The 27,477-nt window shown below is 33.8% G+C and overlaps 1 protein-coding gene across 4 annotated transcripts in view; it reads right to left on the bottom strand.

Annotated features, from left to right (window-relative positions):
• LOC136035501 (rho guanine nucleotide exchange factor 11-like) overlaps positions 1-27,477 on the bottom strand; it is a 395,432-nt gene that overhangs the window by 185,403 nt on the left and 182,552 nt on the right. For 3 of the 4 annotated variants that reach the window (XM_065717335.1, XM_065717333.1, XM_065717334.1), the window contains exon 4: positions 7,915-8,070. In XM_065717335.1, coding sequence (XP_065573407.1) covers positions 7,915-8,070 — 156 coding nt within the window. Of the gene's footprint in view, positions 1-7,914; positions 8,071-16,082; positions 16,233-27,477 lie in introns of those variants that run through there. The other variant, XM_065717336.1, reaches the window with a different exon arrangement.

Below are 27,477 nucleotides of genomic sequence, written 5' to 3'. Positions count from 1 at the left end.
ACTTTCAGCTAAAAAAATTAGTTTTTTTTTATTTAATTACTAATAAAAGCGTTCGTAAATTTAAAAGTTCTAGTTGCCTTGTTAAGTAGCCAAGAAATTGGAGGATTGCTAGGCCTACTCCCCCGCTTCTCTTTTTCCCAAATTGTCCGATCAAAACTATGAGAAAGCCATTTAGCCAAACAAAAATAAATTAATATGCCAATTTCATTTTAATTATTCATGTGCGGAGAGCCAAAATCAAAACATGCATTAACTCAAAAACGTTCAAAAATTAAATTAGAAAAAACAAGCTTTTTTAACTGAGAGTAAAGAGCGACAATAAAATTTAAAATGAACAGAAATTATTTCGTATATGAAAATACTGCTCCTTCTTCAACGCCCCGCTCTTTACGCTAATGTTTTTTACTGTTTTAAAAAGTAGAGTTGAGAGAAAAAGTCTAACTTTAGCGTAAAGAGCGGGGTGTTGAGGAGGGAATAGCCCCTTTCATATACGGAGTAATTTCGGTTCGTTTTTGAAGTTTTAATGTCGCTCCTTACTTTCAGTTAAAAAAAACTTGTTCTTTTTTATTTAATGCATATAGGAGCTTGAAATCTGTACATTAGGGCTACTCTGATACGCTGAATCTGATTGTGTGGTTTTCATTAAGATTCTATGAGTTTTGGGGGTGTTTTCCCCTTTTTCGAAAATAACGCAAATTTTCTCAGACTCGTTAACTTGAATAGGTGAGACTAAATTTAATGGAATTTATAATTTCAAATCAGCATAAAAATACGGTTCTATTGGTATCAACATTTGGTTGCTTGGAGTTTCGGTCACTATTGAAGGGTTGAACTGTTTGATTGGATTAAAGCTTTTATTGTTCTGTCGATGGCTTTAACCAAAGCTAGACTTATTTAGCCAATCTTGTTTTATTGTTCGATTATTATAAAAAAAAAATCCATGAAACTGGTTTTCAAAGAAAAGTAAAGAGTTCTATTAAACGAAAAATGATTAAAAATAAGGTCAAGTGTTGTCCCAAGCGTAAATCTGCCACAAATCACCATCGATGAGCAAATGAAAACCAAAACGAATAGAAATGACTGTATAACCGAGTCAAACTAATTCATTTCTCAACAAATAAAATATATAATACATTTTTTTATATTTCTAACTTTTTTATATTTAAGCGTATGCTCATATTCTATATAGATTTTATGTTTTATGGAGATTTGATATATTATTATTATTATTTTTTAATTACTAGGAGAACATTCCTGGAAGCAGTTAACTTTATAGAAATTACATATAGCAACGATCACTAACGTCATTGGGAACGATGACTATCAGAGACCCCCTTATTTTATCAGCTTTCTTCTCTAAAGAACTGTCAAATACCCAGATAAAATATTTTTACGTTAGTTCTACTTAGATTACATTTAAAATCTCAATTTTGTTTTTATCCAGTAAATTTGTGCTTCAAATATTTAGTCCAGATTTAAATTAAATAAGATGTTACTTATAATACTCCATGAAACAGTTAATTATTTGGAAATTACTTTCAGCAACAACCATTAACATCCCCAGAAACAACGACCGAACGATTTCCTTGCCTTTATTTTTCTTTTTTTGTTAATTTTCCTTTTTGTTTCTATTTTTACAATCATTTTCTTTTATTTTTTGCTTGCCTTTTTCTCTTTTTTGTTTGTTACTCCACATTGGGCGAAGCCAAATAGAAAGAATTTTCGGGTTGAAAAGTGTGCTTTAATTTCATCGGTTCACGCCTGCGACGGATTTCAGAAAGCGAATCGATTATCTCTTCAATGACTGTCAAAAAGGGATGTAAAGTAGCACTGCCTTCTAAAGGCCAGATTGGTTTTCTTAGTTTCTATGTGAAATTTTAAACCAGTAAAAAGATTGGTTTTTCTACCCGATTGGTTTTTCTGCGTAAAATTTCAAGCCAATGGAAGGAGTAAAACTTTTCAGTCACAAGACTTCTTACAAGTTTTCCCTCAGTTCTTCTACGAAGAAAGAGTATGGATAGAGGTTTCATGAAAAAAAGACTAGCCATACGGAAATAGTTAAATCTTCAAGGTTAACTGTGAAGTCTTGATTATCTGTTAGCCCTCAATATTTTTGCTAATCCAGACTATTTCTTTTTTAAGGCAAGATTTAATTTTATAGTCATTTAGGGATGATTTACGAAAAAAATTAATAAGAAGAACTAAATATAAAAAACAATGTTATTTATATAAATATACAAAACTCAATAAATTTACACAGATATTTTTTAAACTTGGTTTCTCAGAAATTTTTGGAAGCGAAGTCAATGCATGTAATTAAACAGCACAAAATAAGCTCTAGTGAGTCCTTATCAAATTGAAGAATTCGCTGGCTTCAAACGTAAAGGAAAACATCGATTTGTGAAATTGGTTCTCCACTATTCTTAATTCGGTAACTAATCCTTATGCTTTTTATTAGAATGAAGTACTTTTAATTTTAGTTTTCCTTGGTTTATCCCGCTTTATTTTATTTTTCTACATTTTTTTTATTTCTGTTCTTCAATATATTGTTTTCTATGCATTTTATCCTGTTTGTAAAATTTGTTGCGTTTTTTCATATTTCAATTCTTTTTCCGCAAGTTAAGCTGAGAGAAGTGATTTCACAAATTTAATATATTTCTCAGGCTAAATTAAAGGGAATCGCTGAAGGCTTCTTGGGTCCTGTTGTAATAAGATATAATTCATTTGCAGTATTTATATTTTGATAGATCAATTAAACAAGTTATTATGCTTCCGGAGGAGAATTTTCTCTCCTCTGATAGTGTTATATTAACAGATATAATATGACCGATTAACAGATATAATATGACAATCTAATATCAAAGGAGCGAAAATGCAAATGATTTCAAAATGTGAACAGTTTTTAGCCATTACGTGCTTTGACACTCGTTCGTATTAGATGACCTTATTTGTTCTTGCCAATAATTCCGCTTAACATAATTATATTCACATAGATATATGTACAATAACAGAGTGCATGCTATTGCAACGCTGGTAGCCCAGGATTACTATTTTTTGGGGAACTTCTAAGGAATCCTTCAGCAGTAACCTCTAGTATGAGTCAGAAAACGATTTTCACTGCTCACAGTTTATCTCTATATAGAAACCCAAACTCTGAAATAAAGTTCCTCATTAAAGATTCTAACAAAATTGACAAAGATGAAAAAAACAACACACTTATTTTTATATTTAATTTCTTCAAATGGTTCTAGGATACCTATTTTTGCAATCTTGTCTACGGCTCTCCCAAGCTTAAAACAATTTAGATTCACTCTTCAAAGCTTGTAAAAATCGGCTTGGTAGATTTGACCAAAGTATAACTAAAAAAATCACCGAATGGAGTTACTGTCGACAAAATAAAACCAACGCCATTTAGTATTTGGCGTTCCTTGTCATTTTTATATGCTTCATAATTCTTTTTTTTTAGAAATTGAGATCAGACAGTTACTGTAATACTAATTTTGACAATTAAATCAATTGCACAAATTCTACCGTATTATTACACAGAACAAATTCTGAGAAACACAAAACGCTAGACCGTTTTGACTTCTTATCGAAATTAGTGTCAGCTTCTGCTCTTCGAAGCTACCCATAATTTTTCAGTTTGACTAACATATGTCCCAGTGAACATGACAGTGTTTTATTTAGACTTCATTTGCTCAAGATGGCTGTTACTGGTGATAGCTATTAAACTGATAAATGACAAAAAGACTGATGGAAGAAATTTTCGTCGATTTCGCAACTTTCCCACAAGCTGTTGCTTTTGTATCTACCATAGTTATAAACAGTTATATAATTTAAAGCAGTCTAGATATAAATTTAATAAAACTGATATTAAGACAAGGATTTGATATTCTTTTATTTGAGATTAAGATTCTAAGACCTCTGCGAATTTTATGAGCCTATGAGAAAGCGTAAATTTTATGTTGTATATATGTGTGTCTTGAGGGATCGCCACTTAAATACATTGTAATGTACTTAAGCAAATATTTGCTTCAGCGAATATTTTTGCGTCTTGAGGGACCACCACTTGAACGCATTGTAATACACTTAAGTGTATATTTGCGCGTCTTGAGTAGCCGCCACTTAAACCCATAGTAATGCACTTAAGCGCATACTTATGCGTCTTGAGGGACCGCCATTTAAACGCGTTTAATGCACTTAAGTGCATATTTGTGCATCTTGAAGGACCACCACTTAAACGCATTTAATGTATTTAAGCACATATTTATGTGTCTTGAGGGACCGCCACTTAAACGCATTGTAATGCACTTAGTCGCATATTTGTGCTTCTTGAGAGACTGCCACTTAAACACATTTGATGCACTTAAGCGCATATTTGTGCATCTTAAAAGACCGCCACTTAAACGCATTGTAATGCATTAAAGTCCATATTTGTGCGTCTTGAGGGACTGCTACTAAAACGCATTTAATGCACTTAAGCGCATATTTGTGCGTCTTGAGGGACCACCACTTAAATGCATTGTACTGCACTTAAGTGCATATTTTTACGTCTTGAGGGACCACCACTTAAATGCATTTAATGCACTTAAACGCATATTTGTGCGTCTTGAGGGATCGCCACTTCGACATGACACAACCTAACCTGTTACTGTTTCAACGCACCCGATAAGCGCAATTCGTGTATTTAAAATCCTAAAAATGTTAGAACATTAATCTGAAAGCTGCGTTTATAGAACATAGCAAACTTTTCAAATAAGTCTCAGACGACGCTAGTTTTTCATTTCAAATCAAGGGAAAATAGAAACATAAAGCGGATAACACTTCTACTAAGGACAGTAAATAAATATACAAACGTAATCCAGATATTTTATTTCACATCTGGAAATCTGTTTTATCACAGAAATAAAAATTAGAAGTCAAGAAAAAAAGAAACAACTCTTGATTGCTAACAGACATTCTAAAGTAACAAATTAAATTCGATTAATAATTTACTTAAACAAGGGATTTAACACTTTTATAAAAATAAAGAATAAGAATAAGCTTACATAGTTCGTATTCATAAAATAGTACATAAAATCCCAAACTGAAAATCTGAATATTTTCCAGTGTCATATCCCCTTATGGATTAATTAAATAAAAAAAGTTTTTCCGAGGGAGGTAAAGAGCAAAGTTGAAACTTGAAACGGACAAACATTATTCCTCCACAGCCTATCTAATATATATCAATAAAACTAGTACAAATATACCAACTAATTATGTTGGCCTGTGTTTCTAGGATTATAGAAAACTGGCCCTTTACTGAAAACACAAAAAGTCAAGAAAACACAAAGATTTGGGGTCAAAAATGAGTATATAGCCTGACAACAATAAACTAATCTATAAGGCTTTGCATAGTCTTACACAAGTTGTAACGTCAGTAACTTTCAGTAAACAGTTGAAACTGTCTTAAAGATCTAGGCGTAAAATTAATTTTTTTTTAATAATTGCAAAGTAATTGAACAGTATACAAATATATCGGATTGATTCATCAGGTAGGATTTTGGTCTTGTCAGCTATAATCTCAATAGTGAGTAATGTACAATCTTAAATTGTAAGAGCAATGCTTTAGTATTATTTGAAATCAATATAAAATAAGACGTAACATAAACTCGGTAATATGGTTATTTATCTCTATACAACAGTGAATTTCAAACTATGATACAAATTCAAAAGCTAGTCTATAGTCCTAATACTATCAAGATGGTTTAACTTCGAACATGGCTACAAACATGTCCTTTTCATAACCAAAAAGAGACAGTCATTGAACTGAGCCATTATGCAGAAGTGATACCAAATTAAACGAAAATGAAGCTACAATCCTAAAATGGATTGTTGCTTTATCTCAAAAGGGATTGATCCTAAAAAGGATTGACGATATTTTTCATCTGTAAGAAATGTCCTTAATTGGTTTGCTTTAATGTACCAAAACTCCTATCTTATTTTGTGTTTTCAGTAAAGCATAGTTTTCTATAATCCTATAAAAATAGGGAAACATAGTTAGTTGGTTTTTTTGTTAGTTGGTTTATTTTATTGTACCAGTTTTATTGATAAATATTAGATAGGCTGTCAAGTAATAAGTTTTGTCCGTTTTGATTTTCAACTTCGCTCTTAGCTTCTCTCGGAAAAACTTTTTTTTAAATTGATCTTTGCTTATTTTTGATTAGAATTTAATGTAGAAACAACGCTGCCATTTTCTTTTTTATTTATATGGAATAATGTATGTTCGTTTCAAGTTTTAATTTCACCCCTTAATTTCAGTTGAAAACTTATTTTTAGTTTAATTTATAATTATCACCGATCTAGAGAAGATAAGACACCTCTAGAAAGTACTGCAGACAACCTTGACAGCTACGAAAAAGTTTCAGTCTATTATATAAAGTTCATTATCCATACTTCTCAAAACAATATATGTTTTTAAGGAACGTTTATCTTTCGAAGGACAAAAAGCTGTTTTACTCGACCGACCTGGAAAAGCCATAATGAAGAGATGGCTTTACAAATCACCTACTGACTGGCAGAAACTAGAATGCTACTGTAGTGAAAGAGAGCTGTTTAAAGGCTCGTTTAAAAGCTTATATTATACCTTATCACTTTTTTATAAATTTGAATTGATAGCACATCCCCACAAAGTGCACTTTCGGTTTTTTTCTCCCATTTTTTTAAAATGAAAATAATGCCTTTTCCAAAGAAATGACCCAAAAAGATGTTTTTCAAGCCCTAGGTAGGAGTAAAAAGCTAAGGAGGCAGGAAGTCCCTTCCCCTCAATTATCACAGTTAAAACTAGCACACAGGCTTCATCGCAGAGTGAAGTTCGAAGGCTCAAAACTGTCGATCATTCAAGCTTAATTTTTGGTAGATTTTTAGTTGAAAAGTTCTTAGTTTTAGTTAATTTGTTTTCTCAATAATCTTTTAGTTTTAAGATGATTAGGCAATTTATGAAACTTACTAAGACAGTCTGGAGGGTGAATATATGTGAAGGGCTCTTATAAACCTAAAATTTTGTACTTTAGACCTTAATTATTGCAATTGTACCGTTTAATACTTCCAAATTCTTCTTCTTAAGTAGTGGCACCAAAAGTGCTGTTTTTAGTGCCTTGTGGCACTTATGGATGGCAAATTGATAAAAAGCAGGTAGGTATGAGTAATAGATTTAAAATGTGCCATCCTGGTATATGCTTTAACAAATATGTACATTACATTTATGAAAATAGTGGATTATCTGTAAAGACAAACCATAATTGGAAAAAAGTCCAAACAGAAATCGAAACGCACAATAATTTAATTTGAACTCCTGTACTGTACTAACAGAGCCACGCTTCTTATATATATATATATATATATATATATATATATATATATATATATATATATATATATATATATACATATATATATATATATATATATATATACATATATATATATATATATATATATATATATATATATATATATATATATATATATATATATATATATATATATATATATATATATATATATATATATATATATATATATATATATATATATATATATATATATATATATATATATATGTCAAAGACGCGTGTTTTTTTACGCCTAATATCTTAATTTATATATTAAAAATATATTTTTAATTTATATTTTTGATTAAAAAAATTGCTCTCCACCTACATGTTCAAAGTATATTTTGTCCCTCCCCCTAGTTTTAGTAAACTGACACCCCTTTCTGGTATCGTTTAAAACTTACCAGCACTGAAAACCTGGAGTCTTGTTTTATCGTGGATGGGTCGACTAGCTCTCCATCTACATTTTCAAAAACATATTTTGCCCTTCCCTCGAATTTTAGTAGACTGACACCCATTGGTGATATCATTTAAAACTTACCACCACTAAAAATCTGGAGTCTTGTTTTATCGTGGATGGGCCGACTAGCCTGCTTGCAACAGAAATGACAAGGTGGGTCTCCGCGAGGGTATCCTAAATCGCTGAAGTGTTCCACTCTAGATTTGTCTTCAGAAAACTTGAAGCGTTCTTCCAAAACTAAAAAAGAAATATTGTTAAAAATTGAATATACCGATAAATTAAAAAGAGATTGTGCCCTTAGAATATCATGATGTTGTTTTGCTTATTGGAAAATTGCCAAGAAGTTTATAAATTTGTTGTAGACATAAACTTATTAATTTTACTTGTATATTTTTCAAAATTTATTATTCGTTAAGGAAGTGTGATAAGATTTTGTATCTTATTATTGTCATTCACCTTTATGAAACTTTATACCCAACTTTATGGTAATTTGGTTTCCAATAAAGAGCAAAAGGAGCATTCTGCAGTAACAGTATTTTGGGGGTGATACCTGACACGGGGATGCCATGGATATTCTGTGGTAGGCACAACACTTGACTGGGTAGAGAATTTAAAGTGCCAAAACCCTATAGGCAAGTGTATTCTCCTGATGAGCCGTTGTGTTGGGTTGTTGCCTCTGAATTATTTGTCTTTATTGTTTCTATTGTTTGGTATGTGACGACTTATACTTATTGACGACATGACTGCCTGTCCATGGATTATTCTTTATGGTTGATTGTGTATGGCTATGCTGTTTGACCTATGTGGTTGTATGGATGAGTAGGGTTAAGGCCTAATTCAAGTGCTGGTCTATATTAATCACTAATTTAGGAAAACAGTTTTCCCTTTCTCCTTCTATCTCCTTTTTTTTTAATGTGTTTTTGCTGTTGCATTGATGATGTCTCTTTTCGTTATATTAAGAGAACTTGTTGGAATCCATGTAAGGCTCGCTTAAATTACTTTAATATTTGAGGGTCAGTAATTGTTGATTATTCATTCTAGTCAGTGGCGGAATCCGAGTTTTAAAAGGTGGTTTTGGTTTTAAATATTTAAGAAAAAGAACGCATCCCACTTAGAATAGATGTACTCTGAAGCGATACAGCTAAATTTTCTTCAACATTATTTGCTGGATCTCTCCTTGGGGCAATTTTAACGTATTACTGCGGAGTTATTATATTATTACGTAGTTTCTAACAGAATGGTATCACGTAATATTGGAGTTTTTTCTAACCCGCTAATATGCTGGAATTCTAGACGTTTCAGCCGGGAGATGCTCCTTATTAGGACTAGAATCCTCTAATATAAAGTGGTCTTATCTACTTTGAACTTTAGATGTTTACCAGATGGGCCGAAAATATGATTTTTAAGTTGAGTTCTAATTTAAAATTAGGTAATGGCAGGTCTTCTCATACACAGAATGTTTTCTATTGATTTATGTTTTAATGCAGCTTTTTATTTAATCCAAATTACGACTTTACTAAGACTAATTGAGAAAATAGTTATCGACTACAAATAGCAATTTTTTCACAAACTAATTTTTTTCAAGACACATTTTTTAAATTTTAGGCTATATTTGTGTATTATTGAATATATTGACTGTATTTTTTTAAAAAAAAGAGTGCACTGAACTGAACTAGAAAAACGAGTGTGAATCACAAAAATATTCAATTTTTTGTTGGCTTGTGTTACTGCAATGAGACATTTACCATTTCTGTGAACGTTCTTCTTCTTTCAGGAAGCTCTTGCGAGGTCACATAAAAGTTCATTTAGGTTTTCAAAGCTAATTGCAATACGCAACAACATAAATATTTGTTGAAATTCTTAAGCGATTCGAAATGGAAAACTTTTGACCCTTGGTCTGACCTCCTGTCGTCCTGAAAAGATGAAGATTTGTCTATGAATTCCTTTGATCATTATAAAGAAATTCTTAGAATTTGAAGTCTTTAAAGCTTGGAAACAGAAGATTCTGTTTTGAATAATTTCAAGTTTCCTTGATTTCATCAATCATTTACTGAATCTTTCCTAACATGCAACAAAGAAGTATGTTATTAAAATCAAAAGCGGTCAAGACGCATCAAAAGGTATTTTCGTTTTAACTGAGATTAAATTTTCATTCCCTAAAGTGAGTCCTTTCAATGATTTTGCTCTTTGGTTTTTTTGTAGTCTGATTCGGTGATGGTAGGTCAAACTAGTTTTAACTAATTAGGATAGTAAAAAAGAATTTGAGTAAAAGAATCTGTAAACATTAAAATAATCAAAAAAAGTGCAAAATAGCTCAATTTAAAGAACGTCATAGCAGCTTATTTGGCTAATATGGGCAAATGATTTCCCCATCTGGGCTAAGGTAATCCACGAAAACCTGGCTACTGTAATTACAGTGGATCTCAAGGAGATCGAAAAATTTATTTTTATTTTATCTATCTTTTGGTCTACGATAAGTTAGACTTCCTTTATTCAAAGAATTAATGCCATCATATAAACAAAGCAAAATAAAAAAAAACAATCTCAGTCGCTTCAATAGTATTTCGACGTGGTAACTAAGGTTACAGGAAACATGCTAGAAAATAATCAAAGAGTGTGAGATCAAACAGAGAAGAAACTCTTTTTTTCTGAGAAAAAAAAACTTTTTATGTAACGTCACCCGGGAATTATGAAAAGTAAATATTTTTTTTCATTTAACATTTTTGGAATAATCTTTTTATTTTTCTTTTAATTATATTTTTACTTCACCACTAGACTGAAGATTAATGTAACACACAAGATAAACATAGACACATTTGCCAAAGGAACACAGAAGACATATTAAGATTTTTTTTTTACCAGCCAATGCAATGCATTCAAATCTAGCCATAACTAGTTTACAACAAACAAAGAAATAGTTAAAAAAAATTGATGTGTCTAATTCCAGTTAGACATAAAAAATTTATATTTTATCTGACTTTCAATATTTAATACATGCCAATTTAATTGTCTATGTCTATGTCTATATCTATGTCTATGTTTTTGTCTATATCTATGTATATTTCTATATCAGTGTCTATGTCTGTTCTCACGTCTATGTCTATGTCTATTTCTATGTCAATGCCTATGTCTGTTCTCATGTCTATGTCTATGTCTATATCTATTTCTATTCTAACCTACCTGAATTAAAAGGTGGCGGAAAACACATGGTAGCCGAAAACTGATGTGGCGTTAAAACACTGCTACCATCTCAACACAGAAGTTAGGGAAGGGGCAGAGCTGAATCGCAAGAAACTATGTTTCCAGACATACAAAATGACATATGCAAACCATAAGACTAAAATATTTAATTTAAAGCCTTAGAAAGAGTCCTAGATTAGTTATAACGATATTGACTTGTATATTGACAGAGACAAGGGGAAGGGACCAACTCTATGAGAAGCACTACTCTGTGAGAGGTCGTTTTTTCATACCTGTCAGTTTCCTATCAACAGGCACCGGTAAAGATGATCTATGTTTGCTAAATTTGTACAAGTTTTCATCGCCGAAACATAATAGTGCCGCCAAAATATGATACGGCTTCTAATCGTACAATAAGTCACTGGATTCAATACTGGCTCAAACCTGGGAAGGCCTTAGTCATGACCTTCCAAATGGAGGATTTGTTCGGGGGGAGGTTTTGGTTAAGATTTTAATAACAACTACGTTAGTTATTTGATAATTCACAGAACACATTTCTGGGGGAGACTGAGGCCAACAAGCAAATTCTAATACAAATTTTGTAGAAATAATACACGATAAAATTCGTCAGACGAATAGTAAAAATAGAATAGTTTAAATTAATTATTTAAATTATTAAAATTAAAATTATTAATTAAATTAAATTTATACTAAAATTTAGATTATTAGTTCACAAGTTAACAAACTTGCAATTTGGCACTAGCGTAAACAAAGAGTAATGATTTTACAATGAGTTTAACTGTGTTTAAGCGTTTCAGGTTAACTCCAACATAATTTTTAAAACTGCCATATTTTCTTATTTCGGTAATTGTTGCAAAAACGATGGAAATGACACCCAATTACTATGTGTGGCAGCCGTAATGACTTATTTTTAACAGGATAAATAGATTGGAACGAGTCTAGTACGACTGGCATAATCAAGGCATTTATGATAACGGACTGTTGAATCGACTAAAGTAGCCAATAATAAGCTATAATAAAATAGTTTATTATTATTTCCTCATGTTAAGAAATCAAGAGAAATGGCCCGTCAAAAGTAGGCTTAATCAAAGATAAGAATGTGGCCTCTATTATTGACATGAAGAATATTAAACAGCGTTCACATGCAGGTGCAGCAAGATTCCTATGCCTAAACATACAATCGTGCCTGGTCATACACTTGTATAAGGATTAAGTTTAAAAAAACAAGTTTTTTTTTAACTTAAAGTAAGGAGCGACATTATTAAAAAATAAAATGAACAGAAATTACTCTGTGTATGAAAGGGGCTATTCCCTTCTAAATGCCCCTCTCTTTACACTAAAGTTTGACTCTTTCTCTCAATTCTACTTTATTAAACAGTAAAAAACGTTAGCGTAAAGAGCGGGGAATTAAAAAGGCAACAGCCCCTTTCATACACAGAGTAGTTTCTGTTCATTTTAAGTTTTAATGTCGCTCCTTACTTTCAGTTTAAAAAAACTTATTTTCTTTCTATTTGATTTCGGAAGGTTTTTGAATTAACGCATGTTTGATTTTGGCCTTCCGCACATAAATAATCAAAATGAAAAGTTGCATATCAGTTCTTTTTTTTGGCTAAATGGCTCTCTCTTAGTTTTGATCAGATAGTTTTGATTTTGAGAAAAAAGGGGTGGGGGAGAAGGCCTAGTTGCCCTCCAATTTTTCAGTTACTTAAAATGTAACTAGAACTTCAAATTTTTAACCGAAGTTTTTACTAGTAAAAAAAAATATGTGTAACTTAAGAATTAGGTTACGTAACGAACTCCTATATTCATACATTTTTATCACGTATATGAAGGGGTTTGTCCCCACGTTATTGCCTTGCTTTTTAAGCTAAAGCTTAAATTTTGTCCCAATTGTTTAAGAATGACACCTGAATCACAAAGACCGTAGAATAGTTGAAATTACTAAAAATACTTTTGCGTAAAGAGCGAGGTATTGAGAAGGAGAAGAACCCCTCACATGCGCAAGAATCTATATTCGTAAGTTTTAATGCTTCTCCTTACTTTCAGTTGAAAAAACTTTTTCATATTTAGTTTTTCATTGTTTTTTATAATAATGCTAGAAAATACCTGCACCCCCTTCATTGAATTTCTCCTCCCCATTGTCCAATGGAAATTTCTCCAAGGAAAGATCCTCCAACGTAGCCCCCTCCCCTCAACCCCCCTTAACCAAAAAATCCCCCTGAAAACGTCTGTACACTTCCCAATAACCATTACTGTATGCAAACACTGGTCGAAGTTTGTAACTTCCTGCCCCTCCCCCAGGGACTGTGGGGGAGTAAGTCATCCCCAAATACATAGTTATTATGTTTCTCGACTATGCTGAACAAAACGGCTATCTCAAAATTTTGATCCGTTCCAAAAGTTTGATCCTTTGGGGAAAATGAGCGTAGGAGGGGGCCTATTTGCCCCCAAATTTTTTTGGTCACTTAAAAAGGGCACTAGAACTTTTAATTTTCGTGATAATGAGCCCTCTTGTGACATTTTTGGGCTACTTGGTCGATACGATGACCCCTGGGAAGAAAAAAAAATCATAAATAAACACGCACCCGTAACCGGTCTTCTGGCAAAAAATTTGAAGTTTCACATTTTTGTAGATAGGAACTTGAAACTTCTTCATTAGAGTTCTCGAATACGCTGAATGCGATGATGTGATTTTCGTTAAGATTCTGTGACTTTTTATTCTATGACCTATTTTCCAAAATAAGGCAAATTTTCTCAGGCTCGTAACTTTTGATGAGTAAGACTAAATTTGATGAGACTTATATATTTAAAATCAGCATAAAAATCCAATATTTTTAATGTATCTCTTAGTATCAAAATTCCGTTTTTTTAGAGTTTTGTTTACTATTGAGCAGGGTCGCTCCTTGCTACAGTTCGCTACCATGAACTGTTTGATAGAAGTCCAGTGAGAAATAGAAGCGAACGTCAATCTTAAGCCCCTGTGACAAATATAGTGATAATAGAAGCTTCTAAAGTGGTCGGATTTGAAATCTTAGACACAGAGGTTTATACTCAAGGTGGGCCTTTGAACCTTGGACTTTAGTGGAATTACAGTCACCTCCAAATCGTTTTGCCCTGAGTAGTTACAGCTAGTCTCATCATTTTTCTCCTCTAACTTCAGCCGAATTTTGTAACCCTGGTCGTTGAGTCGAGTCATTGCATGGTCACTTATGGATTTTGGGACTTTCATATCTGAATTTTGGTCAGAGGTTATGACAGGGTATTTATAAAGGATCCAAAGTCTAAAAATTTTGCCTAGCAAAGTTCAGGCCTTCTCAAAACTACAATTAGAGCTGTGGTTGACTTGACTAAAGTCGATTTAACTGTGGTCCAGAATTGATGTTCAGGATCCAAAAAAAAACTATAGATCTAGAGGCCTAGTTGTAACCTGTTGCAGCCAAGCAAAGAATTTACATGTTGACAGGGATAGACGAGTACCGATCAGGCTTATAGACAAATAAGTTTAACGAGATTCGCATGTAAACACCGCTTTTAAGCAAAACACAAATATTATCTTTTTGACGTTTCTTTTTGATTTAGTTATCTTTTTAACGTTTCATAAATCCTCTTCTGAATGGGCCGGGTAAAACCAATGGCAGACCAGTAATGAAATAATGAATGCTTATATTACGATTATTATTTGATTTTTTTTTAATGTTGCTGTATTAGTCGTTTCATTGGAGGATATGGCTGTAGAAACATAAGATTCCATTCAGTTGGCTAACAGTAAGAAAAAAAATCCAATTTGATTCCTGAATCCGTTAAGGTTCTGGAGTTTCCAAAAGTTGAAACGTCACTGCATCTGGAGAATATGCTTGAGGCCAAAGGTCTAAAATGTGGTCAGGGGTCTAAAATGTCTTAACTCTTAAAACGCATATCTAGTAATGAAACGATGAAAAAATTTATCACAGTTCCGATCCTCATCCCGATCACATCAAAATGTGTTGAATACAATATTAATCAAGATCCTAAGAAAGCTCATCTTGTCAAGCGTATAAAATTGTAAATTTTGGAGTGTCGTGATATTTATGAATCAAATTTGAGGGTATTCAATTTTATGTGTGTTGTTTATGTTTCATCGCCAAAGAATTTTATTGGTTAAAAAATTACTAAATTCTTGAAAATTTATTGATTTAAATCAAGCAAGATAGAGGTCACAAAGTAGCTGATTTTCACAATAGAAAAAGTGTTTCGCTGTTAAAAAAGAGTCATCACATAATGTTAAAATTAGTGTTAAAAAAACAGAAGAAACACGCTCCAGAAACAAAACTAAATTTGTGTATCCCATTTCTAAAGAACTATAACTCTAGGTCCACAAAGAACGAAGTTACCCTGAAGAGCGTTATTTATGAGAAAAATAAAAACAAAAGCTTACATAGCTTTTGCAGTTGTGTAGTTTAATCGCCTAATTACATAATATTAAATTGTTCCTATACCATATCGCCATATTAGATGAATTTTTCCGACACAAAAAATTTTTAAGACAGCACAAATAAAACTGCGGAAATCAGAAATTAAAAAGCCATGACAAGCGAATTTGCAAGGTGGCTACCAAAGCAAGTTCAGCTTCAAGTTTCGCCACTAGTCGAAAGTTGCCAAACTGCTATTACCGAAGAGACACAAATTGGCTAGACTTGGAAAGTGAATACAAAACACTAGTCGAAAGTATGTCTTTCCATTAATAGATTGTGACTTTTTTTATTTTTTAATCTTCAAGAAATAAACAGTATTTTTTAATATATTGCAAAATATTGCCTGGTACCAGTTTATCGAGTAAAATTGTTTATTTTAATGGAAACGTGGTCAATTTCTAGATAACTGGCTTCTTTAGTTTTTATTCATGGTAACATTCGCCAGCTCGTTCTAAAAGCCAGCTTCGCTTTCCGTTGGTCTTTCACGATCAGTAATTTTTTATCGCTAAGATACGGCTTGTCGCGTTTAATCCCCTGATTTATAAACATCCGTTCACCCGAGAACATCCGAGAGTAAGAGTTTTAGTAGCTACAGACCTGGTTCTGCGTCAAGTGGATACTCAATTATGGCTAAATTCAGGGCAGATCCAAAGGAAGACGATTCAACAGAAGGCAATGTATCAAAACTAACTCTCTTCATTTAAATTCTCTTATTACACGACTCTGGACAGTAGTGGCTTTTGTACTGAGTGTCCTTTCAAAATTTCTCTAGAATTTTCTGAATAATCCGTTGCGCGCGTTTGTAATATGTTTCTCACAAGATTAGCCATCCAACACCGATTTGGCTGTCAGAGTCTATAGTTAATCATTATCAAAATTACTTAGCTGTTCTGAATTAGTAATTTTACCATAATTAGCCCAGGCATTAGATGGAGAAGACACTTGTAATTAAGTACAATCTTACAGTTATAATGCGATTTTTAATGCCACATTAGAGACTTTTTTAGAGTAACTATTAAAGACACAGTAGAGATAGTTTAGGTGACGAATTTGTCGATTTATCAAAAAATGTTGTGAAAATAAAAACCCGAAGGATATACCTTATATGTAATAAATTCAATGTGGCAATCATAGGCAGCCCTCTAGCACTACCCAAGTAAAGAGCTATATGCGTGCAATATAATGTTTATTTATTAATGTTTCCCCAATTAACCTTATGTGGTAGTGGTGGCCGTAAAAACTCTGAAAGGGGCTCGTTCGGTTGGAAATCTGTAGTTTTAGTGCTCTTTTTAAGAGTGGAAAGTAATTTGAAGGCAACTAGTCTTCTCCAGCACCCCCTTTCGTCACCGGGCCTCCGTAATCCTCTAACACATAAGATGAGAATTATAAGTTGCCTTATATGTTCAACACAGTAGAAAGGCGCAATAGATATACCAAAGATCCAACTAAAAGATATGCCTCTAGAGATAACAAGGCCCTACAACCTCACGGAAGTGGCTTAAATAATGCATGTGTTTTTTTTTTTACATAGTCTTGCAACTCGAAAAGGGAACGAGGCTTGTTTGATATTGGGTGTGCAATCGGCTTAAAAATTTCAGTGATCGTTATCATTGCCAAAAGGTTCACAAGTTATATTTCGGGAAGGATCTCGGGGAGAGGGGAGTAGGCCGCCCTGAAACGGTCCAAAAAACTCTCCTGCCCAGACCAGTTTAAAACTTATGGCCGTTAGTCCTTTGGTCAAAAGTAATCTGGTGTGTAAAAAAGCTCAGGGGCACAGTCTTCCCGGAATATAGATTTTGACCAGAAAAAGGGTCAAAACTTTTTTCTACAGTTCAGGTCAAAACTTATATTATTAAGTAATTGGAATAAAAATACCCTTTTGCAGAAAGAAAAATAGAAAGAAATGTTGGTTCCTCTCCCTCAAACAGGTCCCCAAAAAGGGTAAAAAATGGCCAAGATATCATTCTTTCCCAACCATCTCTAAAGGAAGATGTGGCTATAAGAACTTAGTAGGGGGAGGGTGATTTGACCCGAAATGCGAGGCTCAAGTGACATTTCTAGGACCAACAGTGATTGGAAGGAAACCAGTCTTCCTTCTGTGCCCTTTTCTGCTGCCTGGCCCTCGGGACCCTTATGGTATCGGATCATATTGTTGTAAGACAGTCATTTTGATCAGAATGATCTAATAAGTGTATGCGTACTGTATCAAAATTTGGCTCCTTGAGCTATAAAGAATTTCCCGTGTACACATACAAGTTTAGTAGAAAAAATATCGTATTTGGTATTAGCTGTCCAATCAGCTAGAGGCTGCTAGATATGGGTCTTTATACCCAGATTCTAAGAGTTTCCAAAGGACATATTCTGAAAACAAAGTGCACATATGAGTAAATAAAAAAAAATGCTATAAGTACCAAAGTTTTCAAATTATCTTTAATATATTAACAATCGCCTGGGGAATCTTGATCTGTCCTGGGGAATCTCCATAGAGCTTATATGAAGTTTTTCTTTGGGGAGATTCAAGTGGATCTTACATATTGACAGCATATCTGGAATATCTTTGGAATGACATTGGAGATGCACTTGAGGCTTTCGGGTACTGTTGAGGGAAAAGGAGAGGGCGGGACAAGGAGGGTTCAAATCTTGTGTTAGTGTAAAAGGGCAGGGGCTACATAATTGTTGACTGTGATCCTTCAAAACGTTTTGCACTGTACGCTCTTATGGGACTTAGATTGTATGCACTGTTAAGTAGTAAATTAAATCAATGGACACTATGAGTTGGCCAACACTGCCTTGCTAGATTTAGACTTAGGTCTTCCCAGACCAGCTGACATATACTGTGATATTGCTGCCAATCAGTGATGACCTCTTCATTGGTTAGGATCAAATTTCCTCCAGGAATGACCTTGATATCGCAACATAGTTTTCAAGATTGTCCTCAAGCCTCACTTTCAGCTTTCTGCGTCTTCTGATTCCAGGAGGTACCCAACTCGAAACTTTATGGGGTAGTTAGCCTTCACCCATTCTAACCACAAATCCTAAATAATGTTGGACATTGGATGTTAGTGATCCTGTCTATTCATTCATTATTAAGGATACCTCAAGAACCGCTTGGGGCATCAGATGAACACTTTAAGGGAGTTCTTTGGAGTTGGCGGGAGCTCAAGTGAACGTTGAAGTGTGCCTTTGAGCGATAAAGAAGAACTAATTCAAAAGACACATCCCGTTTATCAAAGCACCATGTCTTCGGCTTCGGGTATCAATCTGGAATTTTTGGCGAATGATATGGGCTAGAGTATGCTATGAGGATCCCCCAACCCTGGCCCTCAAGACTGTTTCTGGTGCCCTCTTATTCTGTTTTCATCTTTTTTTACTCTTAATTTTAGAATAAATTTGTCATATTGGTCGACTATTGGCACCTTTGTTAAATTGCCCCCCACCCCAAGATTTTTCTCTTTGACACCCTTGTCACAGTGGGCCTCCCCAAAGATTTTGCTCTAGATCTGTCCTGGCAGTATAGGATAGGGGGGATCAGAAGTATTTTTCTCTGATTCATCTAAACCTTTGTGCACTATAAGCATCGACGGGACTTACAATTTATTCAATTTTAAGTAGTGAGATAGGTAAGACACTATGCATTGCCGATGACCAATACCCCGTACCTACAAAGTCCTGGAAAAGGCTTCGAGATAAAGGTGAAACTTCTTTAAACCATTGCGGGCATGTGTCCCTCAACTCAGGACTTGGGGGAAAGGCATAGCTAAATCGTAAGAAACTATGTTTACAGGCATACGAAATGACACAAATAAACCGTAAGACTGAAAGATTTGGGACGAGAAGAAAGGAGCCTTAGAAAGAGTCCTAGATTGATTATAATGATATTGACTTGTTTATTGACAGATACATGGGACCTTAATGGTTGGAAAAGCTATAAAAAAATTCCATTGATTGGTGACTCAAAAATAGTTCCTTTTCTTTTGTCTCTGATTGGGTAGCAACTTAGTGATCATGTATGTTGGGCCAAACAAACAAAACACGGAAAAAAATTTGCTGCAAATAATAGGTTTTATGAATTTTGAAGCCCCAAAATAGAAGAAACATCACTTTTTTCTGATACGAGTCAAACTTTCAGGCTATTTAATTTGGATAAAGGAGACCTCAACAAGGACAATAAGTTTCGGAGATGGACTATGATTATATTTATTCTTGATGTCAAAAATTCTATTGTCATAAACCTCGATTTGAATTTCAGGACCGAAAGAACCCCATTTAAGACTAAAAATTATGAAAAGCAACCCCTGTTGTATTCATTTGCGATGTCGATTTTGAAGACTAGTAGACATACCTTGTAGTAGTCTTAAAATATCTTAGTCTTTAACATGCAAGGTTGGCTCCTACGCCATCAGGAGGATTTTTTCCATTGTTCTAACAAATAAAATTTAAAACAAACATCGTTTTCCATATAATGCAAATAGCACTCAAGCCGTTTAAAAGGTGTGTGGTGGAAGGGGGATGGCCCCACATTTATTTGTGAATCCCAATTACTCTTGTGATATTATTTTTGTTGAATTGTTGTCAATATCATGACAAATAAAAATCACACTGTTCGAAATTGGAAATCTTTTTCAATAAAGCACAAATGAAACGCTGGCCTTTACGAGGTTTAGTGGGCCTGCTTCCATTTATGGTGATTTCTGTTCGTTTCAAGTTTGACTAGATGATTAATTTTAATATCTGTTTATTTTAAGACTCGCTTATTCATCGATAATCCTTATACTTGATTGGATAATACTTTTTTGTAATCCTTTTTGGGTTCTATTGATTCATTGATAATGATTTTTGTTTAATATAAGCTGAAATTGCTATATGATTTTTTTTCTGCTTATCTAGAGATATGACAATCTACTTTACGCTGGAAAATATATTTTCTGGGATACGTTTATAAAATTCGCAAGAAAGAAGAGAGAAGAAAGACAATTAGCAAATATTCGAATTATTTAGACCAGATAAAAAAGAGAGAAGAAACAATGGGAAGATCAAAATGAAACAAAACCCCAAATCGGAATAATTAGTATGCTAACACCGCGGAAGGGAAAAACCGGTAGAATAAAGAACAAACTAATTAAAAACGATAAACCCAAATTAGAAAAGGACAGCCACTCACCCATCGCGCTGAAAATTTCCTCCAGAACATGTCTACACGTTAAACGCAGTCGGCTTAGACAAAGTATGACAAATAAAAAGAACTTTGCACAAGAACTCCGGGAAATTCTCCAATTTCAAATTTTTCATGGAAAGCTCACCCAGGGAAAATGTTCATCGTAGAAAATCCCACCAAGGAGAAAACCCCCTCCCAAAATATCTTAATCAAGGCCAGAGACTATTCAGGAATATTAGAGGGTTTGACCTGCCCCAGTCAAAATCTTTGTTCGACTCGTAAAATATAAAAAAAATTACAGTTATAAAACTTGCTGATGCATTTTCTGAAGTTTTTTTTGTATCCCCCTGAATAAAAATCCTGGATACGATCCTGGTTTGAATACTTCCGAGTAACAAATACTATACGTAAACAATGGGTAAATTTTTTGGGTAAATTTCGTAACATTCAGCCCTTTTACTAGGGGCTGTGTGGGGTCATGTTATCCTCAAGGACATAGTTATTGGACCATTCAACTAATTTTAGCAAAATGGCTATCTCCAAGTTTTGATCAGATGGCTTTGGGCAAAATGGGCATGAGAGGGGGTTTAGTTGCCCTCCGATATTCTTGGGCACTTAAAAAGGGCACTAGAACTTTTGATTTACGATCAAATGAGCCTCTTCCATTTTCTAGGATCAATGGTTCAATACCATCATTCCTCGAAAAAAACAAATAAACATGCATCCGTGATCTTTCTTCTGGCAAAAAGAAAACAAAAATTCTTCATTTTGTATATAGGAGCTTGAAACCTCTTTCCAATAAATTGGGCAGATTTTTTCAAACTTGTAACTTCGATTGGTAACATAAAACTTAATGATCCATATATATTTTGAATCAGCATACAAATTCAATTCTTTTGATCTATTTATTGTGACTAAAACTCTGTGCTTAGAGTTTTGGCTACTATTGAGGGGCGTCGCACGGTTCGCAACCACATATCTTTTTTATATTCTGGGGAAAGTGAAAAAAAAAACCGAATAGATACTTTGTTTGTGTATTTTGTTAGGTTAATAAAGAAGCTACGCAATATATGACTGTTATCTCAAATTAAAATATTCTTTTTTCTTTATATAAACTCAAAACTAATTTATTATTATCTGCTTCTTAAAGATTGCCGTCAATTTCAATTATAAATCTGAATTGGCGGAAAGCTCTATTCCCACTAGAACGATGATGTTATCTACTGTTTTATCATCTCACCTGAGTAAACGCACCTGGAAGAAAGGAAGATAATAAAATTCGTCGGAATTGGAAATTAATGCACACAAAAAGGTAATAATGTAGATGTATGAAAAAGATAGATGAAGATTTTTCAAACCAACAAAATTCAAATTCACTATGACAGAGGGTGTGACACTTGGACAATAAGAGCCAAAACAAGATATCTTTCTTGCACTCTAAATGAGATGCTTATGCCAGATAGCGAAGATTCAGCACAGTTACAGTTTAACAGGTGAAGTTCAGAGAAGATTAAAATCTCCAGACACCACAAGGGTTGAAACCATGGTTATTTCCTAATTGAATTGCCCAAATTTGCATGCTACGTAACGATTTCCGGTGCTACAGTCAACAATGTGTGCATGTTGCGATAAAAGCCGTGACACGCGCAGAGTCCGTTTAAGTTTACTTAGATTAGTTTTCAGGCGAATTTTTAAATCTTTTTTTTATGTACAGGCATAAAAATGTATACATAGCAAATGGAGCTGATTAGAGCGCTGAATGGGAAAACTACGCGCACTTGTATATCCCGTATTAAATGTTTTTAAATTTTTTCATTCATAAGAAATGTTCTGACATATATTTTGATGTGAGACACATCCTGTAAATACATTTTATATGTCATTAATTTCAATGTGGTCACATAAAAGAAAGTTCTACATTCAATATAGTACGTGTTACAGTGCTACACATTACCAAACAGTGCGAAAATTGCCATTTTGTGCTCAGGTCACAACCCTGGACACCTTAACAAAGTTAAAAGAAAGCAATTACGCTGGATCACCTTAATTAATTACCTTATTCGATCACCCAAGACCTCGTTCGAAGGGACTGTTGAAGGGCTACAACTACAATTAAAACCTCGTAAGAGGTGGATTGACAACATCGGCTACGTATTACCTTACTATCCAGAACGGCACCTAACAGAATTAAATAAAAAAAAAAACAATTTTTTTAGCTGAAAGTAAGAAGCGACATTAAAACTTAAAACGAACAGAAATTACTCCGTATATAAAATGGGTTGTCCCCTCCGCAATCCCTCGCTCTTTACGCTAAAGCTTTCAATTGTTTTAAAAAGTAGAATTGTGGCAAAGAGTCAAACTTTAGCGTAAAGAGCGAGGGATTGCGGAGGGGACAACCCATTTTATATACGGAGTAATTTCTGGTCGTTTTAAGTTTTTTTCTTTTTTTTTCTTTTTACTTTTCGAGGGGGGGGGATAAACGTTCGTTAAGATTCTATGACTTTTAGGGGCTGTTTCCCCCTATTTTCTTAAATAAGGCAAATTTTCTCAGGCTCGTAACTTTTGATGGGTAAGACTAAACTTGATGAAACTTATATATTTAAAATCAGCCTTAAAATGCGATTCTTTTGATGTAGCTATTGATATCAAAATTCAATTTTTTAGAATTTTGGTTACTATTGAGCCGGGTCGCTCCTTACTACAGTTCGTTACCACGAACTGTTTGAAAGTATATCTGAGTACTGGTCTATAAAATTTCGAAAGGGAACGGCCCCAAATATCCCGTGAGGATGGATGAGATTTAAGTGAGTAAGTAGTACTCCTTCACACGGTATTTGCAAGAATAATGAATAGGCCTACTTAGTAAATATGAATACCCAAAAGGCTAGAGTGTCACTTTCGTTTATCTAACATTTAAATAAATAACTCACCTGAAGTTTCAATTTTAAAAAGCTATATCCCGCAATTTTGAACAAAATGGATTCTGTAAAGGAAGAAACTGTTGATGAGAATTTATTATATATTATGCTAAATTGATTGTTACGAATATTCTGACATTCAAAAAAAGAATTCTTGGAAGTTTAAGTTGTCCATAAAGTTTATTGTTATGGTGAAAAAAAGAATGTATTTAGTCAAACAGTTCGTGGTAATGAAGTGTAGTAAGGAACGAACCGGCAAAATAGTAACCGAAACTCTATAAAACGGAATTTTGATACCAGTAGTTACATCAAAAGAATTGTATTTTAGTGCTGATTTTATATATATATGTTTCATCAAGATTAATTTTACCCATCAAAAGCTACGAGCCTGAGAAAATTTGCCTCATTTTCGAAAATAGGGGGAAACACCCCCTAAAGGTCATACAATCTTAGCGAAAATCACACTATCAGATTCAACGTATCAGACAACCATATTATAGAAGTTTCAAGCTCCTATCTACAAAAATGTGGAATTTCACATTTTTTGCCAGAAGACAAATCACGGATGCGTGTGTTTGTTTTTTTGTTTGTTTTTTTGTTGTTTTTTCCCAGGGATGATCGTATCTACTCAGCGGTCCTAGATTGTCGCGAGAGGGCCCATTTTAACTCAAATTAAAAGTTCTAGTGCCCTTTTTAAGTGACCAAAAATTGGAGGCCTCTGGGCCCCCTCCCATGCTCATTTTTTCCCCAAAGTTACCAGATCAAAATTCTGAGATAGCCATTTTATTCACCGTAGTCGGAAAACTTAATAACTATGTCTTAGGGGACGACTTACTCCCCTGCAGTCCCCGTGGGAGGGGCTGCAAGTTACAAACTTTGACCTGTGTTTACATATAGTAATGGTTCCTGCGAAGCGTACAAACGTTTTAAGGGGGATTTTTTGGGTTTAGGGGAGAGAGTTGAGAGGGGGGTTATGAGGTAGGATATTTCCACGGAGGAACTTCTCATGGGAGAACATAATTTCAATGACGGAGGCGCAGGATTTTCTAGCATTATTTGAAAAAACAATGAAAAAAAAATGTGAAAAGTTTTTTCTACTAAGGAGCAGCATCAAAACTTGAAACGAACAGAAATTATTACACATATGAGGGGTTTATCTCCTCGTAATACCTCACTCTTTACGCTAAAGTATTTTTGGTAATTTCAACTATCTTAACAAAATTTAAGCTTTTGTGTAAAGAGTGAGGTAGCGACGTGGGGTGAACCCCCTCATATTCGCAAGAAAAACATACGAATAAAAAAGTTCGCCATGTAAGCTAATTCGTATGTTACGTATATTTTTAATAATGAAAACTTTCGTAAAAAATTAAAAGTTCTAGTTGCTTTTTTAAGTAATCGAAAGATTGGAGTGCAACTAGGCCTTCTACCTCTCTCCTTTTTTCTCAAAATCTTCCGATTAAAACTGTGAGAGAGCCATTTAGCCACAAAAATTAACATGCAAATTTCGTTTTAATGTCTAACTATATCTATGTCTATGTTTATGTCATATGTCCAGGTTCTATGTCTTTTGCCAGAAGGCAGTTCACGGGTGCGTGTTTATTTGTTTGTTTGTTTTTTCCCCGGGGGGTGATCGTATCGACCCAGTGGTCCTAGAATCTTGTGAGAGGGCTCATTCTAACGGAAATAAAAAGTTCTAGTGCCTTTTTTAAGTGACAAAAAGTTAAAACAGCAAAGTTTTTGCTGTTTTAAAAAATAGAGTTAAGAGAATGAGTCAAACTTTAGCTTAAAGAGCAGGGCGTTGATGAGGAAGCAGCCCCTTTCATATACGAAGTAATTTCTGTTCATTTTAAGTTTTAATGTCGCTTCTTACTTTCCGTTAAAATAACTTCTTTTTTTACCCCATAAAGCTTGAGTGACAACCCATAGCCTTCTATGGCATGGGCGGGAAGGAAACATCCCCCCTTTTTGTTGGTAGTAACTCAATAGGAGTTCAAGGATTAGGGTTACTCTCAACGGATTCCTGAGGGGATAGAACCCCATCAGTTACTCTTGAAATGGTTCTATAGGATCCCCAAGTATTCTGTTTTATTATACTGGGATTTGGCTTAACTCAATAGGATTAGGAATAGGAACAGGGTTAGGGTTACTCTCAATGGATTCCTTAGGGGATATAACCCCATCAAATACTCTTGAAATGGTTCTATAGGATCCCGAGTTATTCCGTTTTATTATACTGGGATTTGGCTTAACTCAATAGGACAATATCAGGTATATGTGCCTAAGCTTTTCTATATGTGAATATAGTCGGTATATGTGCAAACTATAGAGTAATATGCAAATATCATTGAGTATAGAATATGTGCATACAGACAAATGGAGCATAATGAGTACATATATAGAGTAAATGTGCATACTATAAAATATGTATGCATACTGCAGAGTATATGTGCATAAGAGTTTAGTTCGGAGGGAAGATGAAAAAGCTGGGATGAGGGAAAGTAGTGCCAAAATACGCGAATTAAATGAAAAAAGAACAATAAGAAACTACACGAAATGGGAGGGGGCAAGAGCCTGAGCTGTGTACGACCCTTCCTGCATAATATATATTTTAGGATCTCTATTTCTATCGATCTCTATTGACATCTATTTTTATCGATTTTATAAAGGTATCGTAATTTAACATACTTTTATAAGCTTCTAACCTCCAACAGTAATTGCACCGTTTAATTGTCCTAGAATTTATTTCTTCCTTAGACTTCGGGATAAGAAAAACATCCTTGATGATTGAATTTCAATCTCTCACTCTCTTGTCTCTCTCTTTTTACCAAGAGTGTTTTATTCATGCACTATTTCCAACACTCAATCACTTACCAGTGACAAATTATGAGGGATTACAATGACAAAACTAAATCGATCCTTAGTTAAGCCTTTCTAATGTCCTTTTAGTCAAAATTGGTCAATAAAAGTGAAGTAATATTGTCTTTTTGTGTGTGGATGCAAACTCTTTTTGTAAGGTTCTGGGGCGTCTTTCCAAACATGGAGGCAATTTTGTATAATCTTTGGACTGTTTTTAACAAAATAGCCATCTCAAAATTTTGATCAGATGTATTTGGGCAAGCTTCAGATTCAGATTCATTTATTCAAAAATTCATATTCATCAAAAACTTCAACGTGCCCATATGGAGAGACAAGCTCGACTACTGGGCAAGACATATAAACAAAATTTAACAATCCTCATTGATACAGAACAAACAAAAAATGAACCACTATTTCATAAAAAAAAACAAAAAAAAAACAAAAAAACACTATCTTTAATGAGAGTATTTAAGGTGGAGTAAGTGGAGTGAGGCCAAAATAAAATAAAAAATAAAAAAAATTTACCAACCGTTCTTGCAAGCAGATTCCATTATATAACTTTTTAATCGTCTCTTGAAAGATCCTTTTGGTAACTCAACAAATTTATTTACTGAATATTTGTTGGCTATTGATGGGATCATATACCGGAGGTTAAAACGGGATCTTTCATTTTTCACCAGAGGTAGTTTGTATGGGTTAAAACATCTAGTTATCAGTGAATTTTGATGTTTGGACAGTAAATTCTGGTCAAAAAAGAAATTATGTACATGTTGAATCTTAAAAAACCAACTAGATAATAGTAGATGAGATTTCTGTGTAAGAGTCATTATGTCTAGAAACAGGTAAGAGGTACGTGTTTCAGAGTGGATATCTGTACTCCTCGGGTGTTGTAAAAACTTATATAGAATTCGAATAGCTTTGTTTTGCAGGGCTTGTAGTGGTTTAATATGTGATTTAAAAGTCAGCAAAAATATAGCTGAGCAATATTGGATTTGTGCATCAATTAGGCAAAAATATAGGATTCTTAGAACCTTATATGAGAATAAAAATTTTAGTCGGTTGA

Source organism: Artemia franciscana, chromosome 14 (genome assembly GCF_032884065.1).
Source record: "Artemia franciscana chromosome 14, ASM3288406v1, whole genome shotgun sequence".
NCBI classification, from domain to species: domain Eukaryota; kingdom Metazoa; phylum Arthropoda; class Branchiopoda; order Anostraca; family Artemiidae; genus Artemia; species Artemia franciscana.
This window is presented reverse-complemented; position numbering and strand designations above follow the sequence as displayed.